General features: G+C 36.6%; 2 protein-coding genes across 2 annotated transcripts; both read right to left on the reverse strand.

Annotated features, from left to right (window-relative positions):
- Nucleotides 1–857: 857 nt before the first annotated feature.
- PDE320 (pigment defective 320) lies at nucleotides 858–4,551 on the reverse strand. Its single transcript, XM_059579118.2, has 4 exons — nucleotides 3,749–4,551; nucleotides 2,594–2,951; nucleotides 1,693–2,024; nucleotides 858–1,202 (listed from the first exon to the last, which is right to left on the reverse strand). The coding sequence occupies exons 1-4, from the start codon at nucleotides 4,283–4,285 to the stop codon at nucleotides 1,005–1,007; spliced, it is 1,425 nt and encodes a 474-aa protein (XP_059435101.2). The 5' UTR covers nucleotides 4,286–4,551; the 3' UTR covers nucleotides 858–1,004.
- A 1,654-nt stretch (nucleotides 4,552–6,205) lies between these two features.
- LOC132181025 (HAD-superfamily hydrolase, subfamily IG, 5'-nucleotidase) lies at nucleotides 6,206–15,323 on the reverse strand. The gene is made up of 17 exons (XM_059594070.2): nucleotides 14,828–15,323; nucleotides 14,240–14,337; nucleotides 13,552–13,671; nucleotides 12,961–13,050; nucleotides 12,725–12,840; nucleotides 12,163–12,262; nucleotides 10,833–10,904; nucleotides 10,700–10,747; nucleotides 10,541–10,618; nucleotides 10,339–10,458; nucleotides 9,897–10,002; nucleotides 8,793–8,956; nucleotides 8,323–8,457; nucleotides 7,836–7,966; nucleotides 6,738–6,800; nucleotides 6,525–6,603; nucleotides 6,206–6,435 (listed from the first exon to the last, which is right to left on the reverse strand). Exons 1-17 carry the CDS (start codon nucleotides 15,216–15,218, stop codon nucleotides 6,370–6,372), a joined length of 1,977 nt encoding a protein of 658 aa, XP_059450053.2. The 5' UTR covers nucleotides 15,219–15,323; the 3' UTR covers nucleotides 6,206–6,369.
- Between the last annotated feature and the right edge of the window lie 1,701 nt (nucleotides 15,324–17,024).

Raw genomic sequence — 17,024 nt, forward strand, 5'->3', positions numbered from 1 at the left:
AATTGAATTTACGTACCTTTTTTTGCTCATGTAGAAGTTTTATATATATATATATATATATATATATATATATATATATATATATATATATATATTCATTAAAATAGTTCATTATAAACATTAACATATTGTACGATGGAGGAATTATAATTTATTAAATAAAATTCACCTTAAATTTTAAATTATTATAAGATAAAATCAACGAATTTTGAGGTATGTTTCACTATATGAACCAAACAAATAAATAACAACAGTAATCTTATTCTTAATTTTATAAGTACTCGTTGCATAGGGAGAGTATGTATAACATCTACAATAGTTAAAACTTAAACTATCACTCATGCACAATGGTTGTCCACCCTAATAACATTTGGAGAGATACTAAATCAATCATGGGGTTTGACCTTTTTTTCAAATCATTCTCTAAAATTAAAAACTAATCAAATAAGTTAGGTTTTATTGTTGGCTGATTCAGTGATCAAAACGATATAATTATAAGTCTTTGTGGCAATATTTGTCAACGGACCGATTTTTCAAATAGATTCTTGATACTGTAGTTAATACGTCTACTCACTGCTTTCGGTCTTATTTACTACTATCAGGAACCTATTTGAAAAATCGGTCCATTGGCAAACATTGCCCCCAAAGACTTAAGCTTTTTGTGGTTTTGAATTTGAGATGATTAAGGTGAATAATCGTATTGGCGTCGGCAAAAGCATTTTGATGTGGTCAAGGCTACCTGAGAGCCTTGTTGGTAAGTCCGTCAAATGGGCTTCTTGACGTGACCTTTCTAGAAGCACTTCAGAGAGCCTCGTCAGCACACGCAGATTTGATGCGTAAACGGAGCTTAGCTGCCAGAATTACTATGATATTTCTCAAATTAAATAATTTGAATACTACATAAATTTCAAATAGTGACAGAAACAGTCTCCCTCAAATGATTCACAATATGAAAACACACAGAAAAGAAGAGAAACTTCTGCACACGTACAAAAGAATATGGATTATATCTCAAAAAAACGCAGTTCCACCATGCATTCTTGGTGCTTTGGCGAATACCATGCCACAGCCTTTGCAGAACCAAGGACATGCAATGCATATTCAATGGCAAAAACAGGTTCATCCACACGTATAGGCCAGTCTTGGTTCTTCAAATCAACTGCAACTCCTGAATCAACTCTAAAACTAAAAGGTCCAGCAATCTGAAAGAAGTAGATAGAACTTCTTGTGATGTTGATGACCTCATTATATGCTATATTAATAAGTAATTCAAAAGGACAATAAAAGGTCATTAAAGAAAAAGAGAGAGAGGATAAATCTCACACCATGTCTCTTAGCATGCCATAATCATATTACTCAAAATCAAAACAAACTTTTTTTACATTTTACTAAAAATTTTGGTGTTTAAATCAACAGGCAGCCAATATTTGAGAAAAAAATTCAGCTAGAAGCATTTGAAGCTTTCATTTGCGAGTAATCTATTCAGGTTGAACAAGTAAAAAGGAAGCAATCATCACTAGAGTTGTTCAACCAGCTGCTTTCACAAAAAAACGAGAGATAAATAAAAGATACGTGTTTTTAAACTGAATTGCATAGCCCGTATTTCTATCTTTTGTAAAAATAACTTTTAGCTTAGTCAGGAAAGTACTTTGCAAAAATATAAACACAAGATTATGAGAGAAATGCAGGAACCTGCTGCTGAAGAGAAAGGGTGGCATTGGGGCAAATAGCCTGAATGGCTTCCAGACTTGGCTGTTGAGAATTAAGAAGATCTTGTGTTACACGTGTAGCACCCGAAAGAAATCTGGAACCAGAAGGAAAATCAAAGCGGGCATGAAAGCGGGTGAGATCTAGATATAGCCTTTGGAAATTTCCATGCTGAGCTGCAAATGAAACTGATGCAAACAGATCTGCTAGGAAGGCAGATTTTACTCCAGATGCCTGGAAAGAGAATCCATTGGAATCCTGAGAACCATCTTGTGCTCTAACTGAGCAATCTCCAACAGAGGCAGTCAAAGCAGCACCTATGAAACAACATCTAAGAGCTATTAAGGATATGATGAGTTTTATACATTAATTAGTAAGCACCGCAGATATGTATTTGCCATTGATCATATATTCTACCATGTTCATCATGCTAAGCAACACAACAAATGGTGTTCATGACAAAATAAATGCTAGATCTTTTACACTTTGCCCAACCTGAGACTTCAATGATGAAAATGTCCTGAACTATTATATTGAAAGAAACATACTATCAGACCAGTCCTCATATTTGAGATATCGGTATAATAGAGGTCAGAGAGAAGAGAGAACAAGACAATTTCCAATTTTCCCATTTCTGTTCTTTATAAGTTATATAGACGCAAGTGCACAGTTTCAATGTCATTAGTTCCACCACCTGCAGTATCTTGCATGACCATTAATAAAATACAAGATATGATGGTTTATTTTCTTAAATATTATATGATGATCTATTTCCTTAAATATTTCCTGGGTCAAGCATTCATCCATTGAAAAGCATGTGAACACTAAAGCTTATAGCAGTCCCCGTCCTCATCTAAGCAGGCAAGAGAGGCAGTAGCTTGCTCACCAATGATCCCTGAAGCCGATACATGAGGAGTTGAAAGGAACATGTCATATGGTTGCACCATCTTCAACTTCTGAGCTTTACTCCTCCAAATGTCAAAATTCTGTTTGAAGGAAAATGCAGTTTTGAGGGACAATCCTGGAAGGAGAGTAGCAGGTGGTTCATGAGTGCTCTGATCACCTTCGAATTGAGTGGGTGACCCAGTGTTATGGTGCATACATAGATGATAACTTGCACCAGCATCAGAAGCAAGAGAAGCCAGATCAATCGCCATGGAAAAGGGTACATCCCAATAATTACCGGACTTGTCAACAAAAAGTCCTGGTGAAACTGCTTCCACCGTTAAGTTGTGATTGGGGAACTTCAAAAAAAGCACATGCATTATACCCATATGAATCAGTCTGTTATGCAAATAGAAGGCATTATGAAGTACAAATAGCAGATTTCTTTCTAGAAGAGGGAATCAATAAGGAGCATAGCTCCATTTGTCGTAGGAGCCCATTGGCCATAGGAGTATAACTCCAATGTGTCGTAGAGTCATTTTGGGGTTATTGGGCAAATATGGTTAGCGATTCTCTTTGGGCCACTACAAATGGTATAAAAGCCACCTATTAACACCATATCATGTTATAAAGATAGTCATGAACGCTAAGTCTCACATTGCCTAGTTACTAGAAAAAATTAGACTTTATAAAGAATTCTAGGAAAGCTTGAAATTTACTAGCACTTTTGGAGTGATAACGTAGATGTGGCTAGTGCTTTTTCTTGATAGGTCGTTACACTAGACTTTATCTATCTAGATAGAATCCTTATCTATCATTTAGAACCTGTTAATTTCCTACTGTTTATCGCTAGAGTAATGGTAGGTACCACCTTTTCATCAGGATTTCATCCGGATGGGAAGGTTTTTCCTCTACATTTTTGTGGGGTCTCCCCTTTCACTCATTGTGAAGGAAAAACCTTTTCATCCGGATGAAGGTGATATCTAGCATTACTCTTCTCGTTAATTAGCCAAGATAGGCAAAACGAAGAAGCTTGATCCAGCTTCTTTCCCTGTTGAGAGAAGACTTACACTATCCCAAACAAGCAGAATCCTTTTTCTTTACTAGAACAACACAACACATAAATAGGGAATGTAACGCAACACAGAACGAATACCTTGTGGTGAAGGACTGCTTTCTTTCGAGGAGTCTTCTTATTACCATGTGAATATGAATGTGAATCTAAGCTAAGAAGCAGAGTATCATCGGGTGTTAACAATAGTTCGGAAGAGAAACCGAGGGCATACAATGATTTATTGCGAAGGTGTCTCCCAATTCTTTCCATATGCTGCCGCCATGAGGACGCTGAGCTCGGTGGTGGTGTTTCTCCACTCTCATTCATTAAAGACGACCAAAACTTGTGCAAATTGAACTGACCCAACAGAGAGACGAACCAGTTCTCAGAGAAGGGAATGGTGAGGGCGCGGTGCAGAGCGAGGCCGTCGGAGGCGGCGGCGTAAGAGGGGACGAATGGTGCGGTCATGAAGCGCTGCATGAAGTGGAGCTGCTTGGCCCTCGACAGCCTGCTGCCTCTGGACAGTCCCAGTGGAATTGGGTCGCCCGGAGCCGGCCGGGCCAAGCCTTCCAGGGTCCTGGGTGTCGACGCGTCCAGCTCCCAAAAGTCTCCGTCCATTGCCCATCTCAGCTTCTTCATCTCTTCCCTTTCCAAATTTTCCAAAAAGCTTTCGACTTCCTACAACTCTGCTTAAACTAAACTAAACCCATCAAAAAGAGATTGCATAATTGTTGACTCGCTCATCACTCACTGAGATAACACAGGCAGGGCATTAGGGTTTAAGGCTCTTCCCGTCCCCCTTCCCTCCTCTAAACCGCAAATCCTTCAAGGATGAATATCCCCAACAATCCGCTGCCTGGGAAATTGTAAGGAAGATGTGAAAGTGCCCAGCCACTGGGAAGGCTTTTAAATAATGCTCTAATTTTTTACGCAACCCACAAACTCGATATAAATTCAACCCGATCAGAATAAATTGATACAAATAATTGACTTAAACAGTTTGATACCGCGGCCAAAGTGACTTACATATATTCTCACTTTTCTACACTCATTTTTACACTCCCGTAACTTTTAAAACATTTTAAAGAAGTGTTAAAATAGGTGTGAAAAAAATATATATATAGCGTGTCTCACTAGAAAAGCTTTAAAGGGTTAACTCAGATGGTAAAAGTTTTGGTTTTAATAGCATCCCCGTTAGCTACAAGGTTCGAATCCTCTTAGGTGGAAATAATTCTTTGTAACTACGCCCTCTAACGAAGTCAAAGTCTTACCCAATTCATGTAGAGGAAACGTTATACACTGATCCAAAATTTATTGTCATTTAAAATAAAAAATAATTAGAGAAAGAGAAAGTCAAAAGGGGGTGTCAATAGATTTGCATCCAACCACAGCTTATTTTAGTAAAGGAAAATATATTATAAGTCTCTAAGTTAACGCGTTAAAATTAAAAACTCTCTAGTTTTTTTTTTTTTTTTTTTCGACAATTTATTCCCTGGATCAATTGAAATGACAATAAAATCCCTACCATCAAAATTTTTTAACAGCTATTAGGGCCACTCAAAACGCACCGTTTTACCTAATTGAAATATTAATTTTTAATTAATTTAATTAAAAAAATTAAATATAAAAATTCAAAAAATAAAAAAATAAAAAAATTGAAGGATGGTCAGGATGGTTTGCCCACCCCATTGGGGGTTTGCGAGCCACCCCTTCACCCCATCCATAGGTGGTTAGGGGTGGCCGCGAGCCACCCCATGGGTGGTTTGGGGCTTACCCCAGGGTTGGGCAAACCAACCTCGAGCCACCCCTTGGGTGGTTTGGGGCTCACCCCAGGAGTGGGCAAACCACCCTTGGGGTGGCTCACCCCATTGGGGGTTTGGGGTGGCTGGACCTTGCCACTCCTGGCCACCTTTCAATTTATTTTTTTAGTTTTTAGATTTAATTTTTAAATTAAATTAATAAAAAATTAATATTTTAATAAGATAAAACGGTGTGTTTTGAGTGGCCCTAACAACTGTTAAAAAATTTTGACGACAAAAATTTTATTGTCATTTTAATTGACACAGGGAGTAAATTTTTCAAAAAAAACAAAAAAACTTAAGGAGTTTTTAATTTTAGCGCGTTGACTTAAGGATTTATAATATATTTTTCCTTTTAGTAAATGTTTTGGGAAAGGAGAAAAACAAAGCTGAACAAGCAATCTTGCTGCGATCAAACTATGGAAGGATGAGTTTTCCCAACATGTTGGTTCTTGCAATGTTTTGGCATGTGCAATGCACGAGAGACTTTGAAATAGAAATGTTACAAGTTAGATATTATGATACAAATAACATAGATATGTTTAATTGGATTAATTAGAGCATGTTTGGGATTCTATTTGAAAAATAGAGTTTTTAAGTTAAAAAAGCGTTTTTTGACGAGCCAAAAGTACATTTTAACCATTTTTAAGCTTTTTTGACCCTTAAAAGCACTTTCAAATTTTTTTACCAAAACAAACTTTTTGAATATTAAACGCATTTTTAAACTACTCAAACGCACACTCAAACACTCTCTTAGACATGTTACTACTCTAATTTGTTTCATTATAATTCATACCCAGTCAGTCTGTCAGCATTATGGATTGTTTAGAACACTGTTTGAATCAACATTGTCTAGAAATCCACACCAATGATAATTTATATGACCATCACTGTCATGGATAGTTTTAAAACACAAAATTTGCTCTAATTGTCAGTGGCTGTCCCGTTGAGCTCCGAACTGTAGTATGAATATGAATCATGAGCAAGCGTCTGCAGAAGAGAAAGCATATCAGAAGTTAGTCTATCTGCCAAACCAAAAAAAAAAACAAAGAAATGATATACCAAGATACTCCGAATACCTGTTCTTGTGATTGGAAATACATGAAGGGTGTGTAATGTAAGAAATTTGAGACCCTAGAAGTATATATATCAGCATACCTGCATTACAAAGATTTAAGAAGGTCATTTTGGGGGAGAATATTTACAATTACACTTCAACTGCAGTTGCAGCCATGACCAGAATTCTATACAATTAAGATCTGGGTGCAGCATGTCTAGAAAAGAGAACATACTTCTCAATTTGTCTCATCAAATGGCTTTTGTCCCACAGGCCTGCACGTGAAAGGAATCCCCACCTAATGCATGACAGGTGCAGCATGTCAACTCTATGTTTAGAATGCGTTAAATCCAAGTTACATATCACATAAAAAGAAAAAATCTCCTCTCTTTTCAGTGGAAACAGAGTAAATGCATGAAGCCAGAAGTAAATTCAACTTAGCAGGAACAAGTTAGTAAGTCTTAGAAGGACTTGATGTGGGATGTGAGGTGAAGCAACAGATTTTGATAGAAGATTTTCATGTGAAGAAATTATTTGGAGGCTAGCGGTTTTTTAGATTCCAATCGACTTTCATTTTATGTTCAAATCTTTCTGCATTGCACCTGGCGCATCCTTATGAAACTTGTGAGCGTATTTGTAAGGTGGCAGCTCCTTGAACATATAAAGTAGTTGTGAATACAATTTCCTCACAAATGAATGATGACTCAACTTCGCCCTCTCCCAAAGAAGTGAGAAAAAAAAAACAAAGGACTGAGGAAAGAAAATGAGAAGTTCATCAAAGATCTATTACAGATATTCTAATACTAGATTAATAATATGAATAAAACCAGCATCATGATTCATGACTCAGGTGAGTCAAGAAGCATAAAAAGAATTGCTTGCCCTATTAAAACCTAAAGGCGTGACCTAACTTATTAGCCGATAATGAATCTGCCCAGTTATACTTTTAAACATCATCCAAGGCAATGACTAAGCAGTACAACCTCATTTACACATAAATATACAATGAAAGCAGCATGAGGCTAAGAGCCTGTTTGTGATTGTTTTTGAGAAATAGAGCTTTTAAGTCAAAAAAGGCTTTTGGGCAAAAACTTCATTTTTAAACTTTTGCCAAAAGTGTGTTTTGGTTATTTTTAGCCTTTTTGGACTCTTAAAAGCCTTTTAATTTTTTTACCAAACAAGTACTTTTTTCTTCAAACGGACCTTTTGAGTGTTAAAAACACTTTTAGGCCCTTCAAACGGAATCTTAAACAGGCGCCAGAAATATAGAGATGATTTGATGAGTTAATGAGAGACAGGGATCTAAATCAAAAGTTTGCCGACCTCATCTCACCTTTTGTTGAAGTGCTCCCCATCTGTTTCTAGCATTGGAGCAATTTTTTCATCTAGTCTTTGCATAACAATAAGTAACTTTTGCATGCTTTCTGTGAGTTCTTGATCATCCATGTTAGTAGCAGCAAGGGTCTGAAAGTGTATGGAGAAATTTCAAACGAATTATCAAGAACTACATTGCCAGACACATGATCTTGGAGATCATTAAACATATCAGGTTAGGATTTCTATTCATTTAAAAAGAAGAGAGACCAACTGATTTCAAATTTGCGAAAAATGTAAAAGGAATGCAAAGCAACATAAAGCATGCTAGAAGGAAGGGCAATATGAAAATAAGATAAGCATCACAAGAACAAGTACATGAAGGAAACCACATTGAAACATGGTGAACATTACGCAAAATTACAAAAAAAGGGTAGCAATGCAAAGGCAGGACAAGGTATAACATTATAAATAATATAAGGAGCATGTAACAGGACAAAGCTTACTTGAGCCGGACGTGCTTTTGTTCGCCTTTGCAGAGCAAGCCGAAGTTGGTTAAAAAGATCACCTACTACCTCCTTTTGATTGATAAGCTCTACTAGTGATGCTCTATGCCCTCGACTACGAATCAAAGAACTATACTGCAGTTCCAATATTTCATTAACCATAAAAGACTCTTCGTTAGTATAAAAGACAAAGGTGTCAACAATCTCAAACAGCATCAAACAGCAGGTAAACTGACTGTAAAAACAATTGGTAGTTCAAAAGTGTTTTCATCTGTAGAACCAATACAGTTCAATATAAAGCATCATTGGGCGCTAGGAAATATTCTTTTAAATTTTAATTTCTACTATCAAGTCTAATATACTATGCCCATCACAGCAAGTGATTCAACTTCAGAGACATCTGATATTCCAAAAACATGTATGATTGCCTTTCCCCTATAGCATGCAAAGCAAATGTCAGATACACTAACCTCTTCTTCCAATTCTCGACAAATCAATGCTGTTCGCCATCGAAGATGGACTTTGGATTGACTCACATCAGTGTAAATATGGTCACCAACATACAGTATCTCATCTCCATGGATATTTAAGGAATTCTCAACCATTTGAGCACTTCCACCTGAATACAAGCCCCCTGTAGAAAGAAGATGGTAGAAATGTAGAATGAATTATGAGAATGTTGAATCATATTGATAAATTCAAAGTATAGACTAGTAATGTTTAATGATCAATATAAACCACAAAAGCCATTCATATAGCGTGGCATGTATTTAAGGATTTCTCAGCAGTCTTAGCAATGTTGGTTGAGAACAGAAATATCAATTTAAGAATATCATTCATAAATCATTAGCTTCACAGCACATCATCAAATGGCGTGGTGGTTACTTCACATTAATTATTCGAAAAGCAAGATAGCTTGATGCTTATGCTAGCGTAATACGCATTGATTTCACTTACTACATGATATGCTTATATTCATTACTCAAATCATTTACCACCCAATATAGCTTTTCACACGATGTACAACCAAATAATACAGTACACAAGGACGCGGTTTCTCTTTGCATTATGTGGACAACAAAAGGTGCATGCTTTGGGCCATATGCATTATGCTTTTGTGGATGTCATTGCTCTTTTGAATTTTAGATCGTAATCGTTGTATCATAATCAGCCTGAGTAATAATTCTCTCTCTCTCTCTCCCTCTCTCTCTCTCTCTCTCTCTCTCTCTCTCTCTCTATATATATATATATATATATAGGCTGTCAATTAACATACTTCTTGTGCTTGCATGCCACTTAGGCAGGCACTTCTGGGCAAGCAAAGCCCAGACTAAATGTGACAGAACAAAAAATCCATAACCTAACCATATAGCATGTTATACAGGGATAGTATCCTACAAAAGGCGATTCCTCTCCAAACAATAATTTATTACTAGGTTTGTGCATCTTAGAAACAAAAGCAAATGTAATGAGACAGGAGAACATGATAAGGTAAAAGTTTGAACTTTTTCACCTCAGAACTAAGACACACAGTGCAATGATTTAACAAGCACAAGGACTAAAATAACAATAACCTGTATGAGCCTTGAAGCATGGACGCATAAGGCCCTCCCCTGTCACCACCTCATACATCGGATGCGACATTTGGAAGAATTCTGGCTTCCTTGCTGAAACTATTACCTACACATAGCGTGGAGGGAAAAAAACACATGTAGTGCTCATTGATGCTCTGTTAGAATTCCATTTTTCATTAATCTTTTTCTTCTTCCAGAAAAATGAAGAGAGAAAATAATCTAATCATGTGAGAAGGATAATGTTCAGGAAAAAAAAATCAAGGCTGTTGTTTCAGACATGATTAGGAAAGGAATGATAGTGAGAATAACAACATTTTTGTACCATACTTCAAAATATGGTCCCATCCAAAGCTTATTCTATTATGGTTTGAGCATTAATTAGCAAAGGTCCTAGAGAATAATAACTAGTCAGTGCAGCATAAAGTAGAAGAGGTCTACTCACAATATCAAATAGGTCTCGCCAACCCATATCGTTGGGAAGAAATCTGTTAAAGGAATGCTGCATCATCTTGTCTGTGTAATGATAATCTGAGTTGGTAATAAGCAAAAGCTTTTTACCAGCCTGACACATGAAAATCCAAGAGTAACTAAGGAGTAAAATGATTTTACATGCTATGCAAGGATAAAAAGTTAAAATACAATACCTCCTTTTGGTCCAAAAGTGCCAAAGGCAGTTCTGGATCAGGCTCAACAAACAGTTCAGGCTTAGACATTATCTCACTCTGTATGAATGCCAAAATTAATAGTTTCTTATGAACCAAAATATTGAACACCAGGAAATCTATACCCATGGTTATATGTACCTTAAGTTGACCTTCTACATGTGCCTTAAAGAGGGCTCTTCCAACGGCCTGAAACCATCTCAGGAGTTAGAACTACCAAATAAAATGTATACCAGTATACCACTACCTAATAAAATTTTCTCAAGCATATTGCCTTATAAAGCCCTTTATAATCGAGTGGACCAAGTTTGGCAGTTATTGCTCCATCATCCAATCTGTCAACCATCTGAAAAGAATCGCATGACCTCAATAAAGTTCAATTCATTGTTGATTACACAAAGGAAAAAAAAAAAAAAGTAATATAATATACAATGACAAGTCAAATATCAACATCTTTTTTAATAAATGAGGCACAGTAAATAAGAAGCAACTACATACAAGATCATCACAGATGGTATGGAAAGAAAGTTAAAAACCCATTCGTATATAGTGCTTCTGTTCAAGAGAAAACTTGCAGTCTGGCATAAATTGTCTCCATTCTTAATAAATTAATTACCGATATGTTCTAAAAGTGTCCAATAATTCTATTTGTTTGGAACATTGCTAACTCATATGGGAACTAATTGATACAAAAGTTTTTGGAATCAATCGACTTGTTTCTCTTTTCCCTCCCATCTTGTCTATTTAGAACCTATATGTATAATCACAACATAAAAATGTCCACATTTTCAGAATTTTAAAATCGTGCTCTCTATATGAAATTTCAAGGAATTTCATAGAACTTTAAATGCCACACTGATATCAGAATTCATGGCTTTCATGCGCTTGTACTGGATATGGGCTGAGAAGAAAAGGCCGCTCGACATCAATATGGCAGTACCCGTCTACTAACTCATTAATGTTAGCTTTATAAAATGGGAGAAAGGGATGGGAATGTTATTTTTATCGCATTAAATGGAGTTCTAAAAAAAAAAACTGTATGAAACCTCTACAAGCAGCATAATCAAAATGAGAAGCTCTTCTAAATACAAAATTTATATTATAATGATAATTTCAACATGGACTAGTAAAATTCAAGCATGAAAAGAAATAATAAGGGGAAATTATACTTACCCCCTTCACACTTACGCTCAAATTGCAATGTCGCCCACACTTTAAAGTTGCAACGTCCCCCCCCCCCCCCCCCCCAACCCACAAACTACATAGCCCTTTCACTTAATCCCTGTGTTTTTTGTTAAATCCAACAGAAAATGGGCCATGTGCGATACATGTGACCCACAATGACAATAATACCCCTACATCAGATAAAAATAAAAAAATAAAAAAAAAGGTAAAAAAATTGTGGAGGGTTGTGGGTCTCCATGGCCAAGGAATAATAGACTGGATTAAATGCAACTTTTTAAAGTTTGGGGGACATTGCAATTTGAGCGTAAGTTTGAGAGGGGTAAGTATAGTTTCCCCTAATCTTAAATACAGTTGCCCCTAATAATAAATACAAGATGACTAAGATGTTCAACATTATCTTAGACTATAAGGTAAACTACCTGCATATAAGCCACAGCTTCTGAAACAGAGAATAAAGTATTCATGAACTCCCATTGACTTTCCTTCCGCAGATCCACCAATTCCCTCCCATACATCTCACTTCCATGCAAAGAAAGTTAAGCTTGCACTATAAAACATATTACTCCAGTTTTTTTTTTACAATTGATACATCAAAATACTAAATGTTGACGAAACCAAAGCAATGAATGTACTAAGACAATGAGGCAGTCCATGAGAGAAAGCAGAAAACATAATCCATGTGCAAGGATATAAATTCACTAATTAGTTTCACATAGTACCACATAGACAATACATTGGAGTGAAAGCCTTAAATAGAACACAAGGTATAATTTATTGGCCTTATTTATATATTTTGTCTCCCCAAAAGATTGGATCATAATCAATTTTTTGTAGAGGACATGTTCTAGCTAATTAATAGACAGGATTTATACTTGCATGTGCACTATTAGACTCACTATTGCTCCACCGTTCAGACAACACACAGGTCAGCTTTCCTGTAAAAAAATTTGCTTAATTAAGAATATAAGATTCAAACCATACCTTACAGCTCGAGTAGAAAGCATCTTGGTGCCATGCATAGCCCTCTTTATATAACCAAATCGATCAGCCTTAACCAAGTTACCTCTCTCTTTGTCTATGACAAGGCCTCTAATAACCTAAATGACACAATTGAACAGCATGTGATTAGAAACAGGAAAGAAAATTCAAATCTCAGGACTAGAACAAAATGTCATCATCTATAAACTCTTCAAGTTGTGTAGAAGTGAATATATCACCAAGTCTGGGTCGAACGCAAGTCCATCAACAGGAAAACCCATGTTCCTTAAATTCTCCATACAGTAGTCATATGCCCGTCCTTCCCAAGCCTGCAAGGGAACAGATCCATGACAGAAAATTCCAACCGTTCAAAGGGGGACACAGCCACTGCTGTATAAATGAAAAGTCTACTGAATACATATGAGTTCGGTGAATAACTTCATTCCTACTAAGAAACTTCCTAGCGACATCTAACACCAATTTGGTGTCTTACATGTAAAAAATTGGGATCTTGATGCACATAAGTCAGAAAAGAGGAAACAAAGGTCTCCACTACTCTTCATCTAAGCTAAAAACATTAGACCTTGCCAATGTGAGAAAATAAAAAGATAGAAGGAAACTCAATAGAGGGCTATGTGTGATCTGATGAATCATTTAGCATAAGTAAACATGAAGATGACACCAGTCCATTACCCCAGACATTTACAAGACATTTATAGTGTAATTCGGGATCTGAAATAAAAATAATTAAAACACACTTAGGGATTAAATGAAAACGAATTTGCTTGACTCGTTAGTATGTGTGTGTGTGTGTGTGTCTGAATATATACCATCACATTATAGTGCATCAAGGTGTAGTCCATGTCATATCCAATGGCACTGATTGATCGGAGATTCAAAGTACGAGTGCAGAATATACCACGGGGTGAATGTCTTGACGAATAAGGGCTCTGCATGTTCACAAGAAAAGTCATGAAATTGGCAAAGGAGCAGGAGGAAGAAATAGAAAATCCAATTAATCAACAGTACAAAAAATTTAAATATTTCAGTTTTCGCTAGTGTTTCAACTGAACAAGAGGAGAACGAAGGGGAAAAGAAACAAGTATTTAGTAGACACCAGCAACTTCAAAAGTTCAAAGTTCAGTGCAATTGCCCAATTCATGTAGGAAAAATGAAAAACAAGCACAGTCTCATATTCTGAAAAGTACGAGGGGTAGTATCAAAATAGAAAAGCAAGGAATTATATAGAGAAAAATGTGAAATGAAAGTGAAGATGTAATGTCAAATTTATAATTACAGTTGAGAAAGAGTTTAAGATGATTACGCGATGAGATATGAAAAATCACATAGAAGACTAGTAGCAAATACCTTATTAATATTCAAATCCCATTAACCAAGGTCACTAGTTAACAAAGATCTCCGGAAGGGAGAAAACACCCCTTTTACTTAGCCGAACAAAAAGAAAATATTTATACAATTATAGGAACCAAACGTAGTTAAGGAATTGGTTCACTGCACCGGGATACCCAAGTCTGTAAGCAAATCCTCAGCTTCTTGAGCCTCCACCCTGGCTACTTCCTCAATGGGACCTTCTAAGGTTTCCTGGCCATCAATTCCTACATGTGAAGGCCAAAAAGCACATGGTTGGTAAAAGTTGTACAAATGATTTAGATATCATCACCACCTCATATGATTGGCAGCGTTTAGAAGGTAAATTTAACTGTGAAACAACAAGTCATGCTTGCTTTTGGTAGCATGTTGGGCATTCAAGAAAAAGATGAAGGTAGAACAAGAAACCAAAAGGTGGAAATTATCCAGGGTATGCAAGGAATTTGGCTAGGCTGGTGTTTCCAAGTGCATTGAGCCAATGACAGAACCACTAAGAAGAAACAAAAATTGGTTCAAGTTTAAAGTGCTATTTATACGTGCCACCTACAAAAATTAGAGACACAAAAATGAAGCCAATTGACTGGCAGAAGACAGATAAATTTCCAAACTTAAAATGCCTTGCAATGGAGCAACAAAAAATACATTACGTACATGATAGGAAAACAAAGAAAACAGAACAGAAAAACCAACAGGACAAAAAAAAAATGTAGTTCTTACCAAAAGCCTCAAGATGCTCCAACTTGAGATTCAAATCCCCTTTGGTGCTTTGTCCCAGATAATCAACGTCGCTCTTGCCGGACGACGTCACAGAGAACACATCGCCTCCGACGGGCTTGGCGTCGATACTGCAGCGACACGTCCTCATAGTCGGCACTGGAACTCTGCCGGATATCATACGCGTATTACACTGACTGATATGAGAAGTGTGTGGTCTAATTAGAACTGGGTTTCTAAGAAAGTTGGTCGAGGCCATTGATAGAGATAAAGGGTTCTCTCTGAACACTGCGAATTTGCCCAAACCCTCTGGCGCATACATTTCTATCTCTCTCTCTCTCTCCGTTTCTAGCGTGGACGTGTTTGTCGGTTCTTCTTTTGAGTTTCTGAACATAGCAAGTAGCTGAAGAAGACTTCAACTTGGGGTCCGAAGTCAAAAATATCTTACGGGCAGTAATCTGTGACCGCGAAACTGAAAGCGAAGGACTCAAAAGGGAGAATCTTTGTGTCGATAATCGTTTACTCCAATCATGAGGGATGCTTTTGTCACCTTTGTTGCTTCCCACTCTTTTTTTACCGTTTTTTGTCCGAGTCAGGGTCCGGTCCCGGTCAGCACACGCTCTTACCTTCCTTTCCCTCGGTAATTTTTCTGGAAAAAGAATCTTCTCCATTACAAATCATTTCCTGCCATTTTTTTCATTCAGTGCATTTCCAAAGGAGTAGATTCTCTCCATTTCAAACTTTTATCTATTTTCTTTATTTAGTGTATTTTAAAGGGTAATGTTGTCCAAAAATTTTAATGTATTACCATCGTTAAAAATTTTGAACAACACTACCCTTTAAAATGCATTAAATTAAAGAAATGAAGATCATTTTTTTCAATTTTTCTAGGTTGCAATGTTGAGAATACACGTGTACTTTTTTTTTTTTTTTTTTTTTTTTTTTTTTTTTTGTATTTCGTATTTTGTATTTTGTATTCTATTCAATATGGCGGACCAAAAAAGGGAAATTACAACATAGTAAAACATAAAAATGGTAACCCAAACAACATCCCCTATAGTGTCGAAAAAAGTAACAAAGTAACTAGAGAATTAGTCAAATAAATGATCCAGTTCACTAAAATAATAAGAGCGGCCACTCAGGCCTGCTAGCAGAGGCAAAGCAAAGGGCTTGAAGCTATAAAGGGGGGCGGGCAGGGTTGTCCCCCCCTCCAAAAAATTTTGAATTTCTTTTTAAGAGTAATTTTTTTAGTTTTATTGACCCTAACCCCTACTCCTCCTTCTCCCACCCCTCCAAAAAAATTTTAAAAAATTATTATTTTAGTTATGCCCCTCTTAATACGAATTCTTAGATTCGCCACCAGCTGTGCAGACCTATACGAACCCTCGCACGAAGCACAAAAATAGAACTACTGAACTAGTATCAAAGGAAGCTATATCAAAGCCAAGAGAAAAAAGTCCCCACCTTACAAAACAACTACACAAAAGCAAGGAGGCTAAAGTAAAAAGCCCAAACAAGATAACAATAACATAAATAAAAAACAACAACAACAACAACAGTAACAAAAAGTGGCAAAACATAGCAGCGTCGACAGGGGTGAGATAGTGGATGGCCAAAGGAGGCCACTGATTGGCGTGTGGACATCAGACGAAAGAGCGATGACTTGCGACTGAAAGCTGGAAGGCCAAAGAAGATGGTGGACAGGCACGTTGAAGGCTAGGATTGACAAAGGAAAGTAGATTGAAATTTTCTAAAATGAATTAATTTAGGCATCAGAGTGAAACCCGATAGCGAGTTCTCTTAATTGGTTATTGTCTTGCAAGAACGTGATGATGGAAGATCAAGGGCACCTCGAAGAACATAAAGAATGTGCAGATCACACAAATAGGGAACTATTAGACCAAAAAATGTCCTAACAAATTAGTACTTTAGTTGATGTGTTTTCTTTTGATCGAATGCAAATTATAATCGGAGTTGAATATGAGAGAATTATTTAAAAGTGTGACCATAGATCAAGGTACTAATTGTGAGAGAATTATTTAAAAGTAGGACCACATATCGAGGTACTAATTGCGATTGAAAGAGAAAAGATTTTATCGGAGCTAAATATAAGAGAATGGTTCGAACCCACAAAAGTACCTCATCTGGTAATTGTGACGGGAAGAGGATCAAAACACATTCTTCTACTTAGCCATGTGGG

This window comes from Corylus avellana, chromosome 2 (assembly GCF_965113065.1).
Source record: "Corylus avellana chromosome 2, dhCorAvel1.hap1.2, whole genome shotgun sequence".
Classification (NCBI taxonomy): Eukaryota; Viridiplantae; Streptophyta; class Magnoliopsida; order Fagales; family Betulaceae; genus Corylus; species Corylus avellana.

Coding starts and splice junctions, on each gene's coding strand:
- PDE320 (XM_059579118.2), bottom strand. CDS start 4,285: ATGAAGAAGCTGAGATGGGCAATGGACGGAGACTTTTGGGAGCTGGAC. Junction 2,952..3,748: donor AAGCAGTCCTTCACCACAAG/GTATTCGTTCTG, acceptor CTTTTTTTGAAG/TTCCCCAATCACAACTTAAC. Junction 2,025..2,593: donor ATCGGCTTCAGGGATCATTG/GTGAGCAAGCTA, acceptor GTTGTTTCATAG/GTGCTGCTTTGACTGCCTCT.
- LOC132181025 (XM_059594070.2), bottom strand. CDS start 15,218: ATGTTCAGAAACTCAAAAGAAGAACCGACAAACACGTCCACGCTAGAA. Junction 8,957..9,896: donor ATGCTTCAAGGCTCATACAG/GTTATTGTTATT, acceptor TTCTTTCTACAG/GGGGCTTGTATTCAGGTGGA. Junction 7,967..8,322: donor CAAAAGCACGTCCGGCTCAA/GTAAGCTTTGTC, acceptor ATACACTTTCAG/ACCCTTGCTGCTACTAACAT.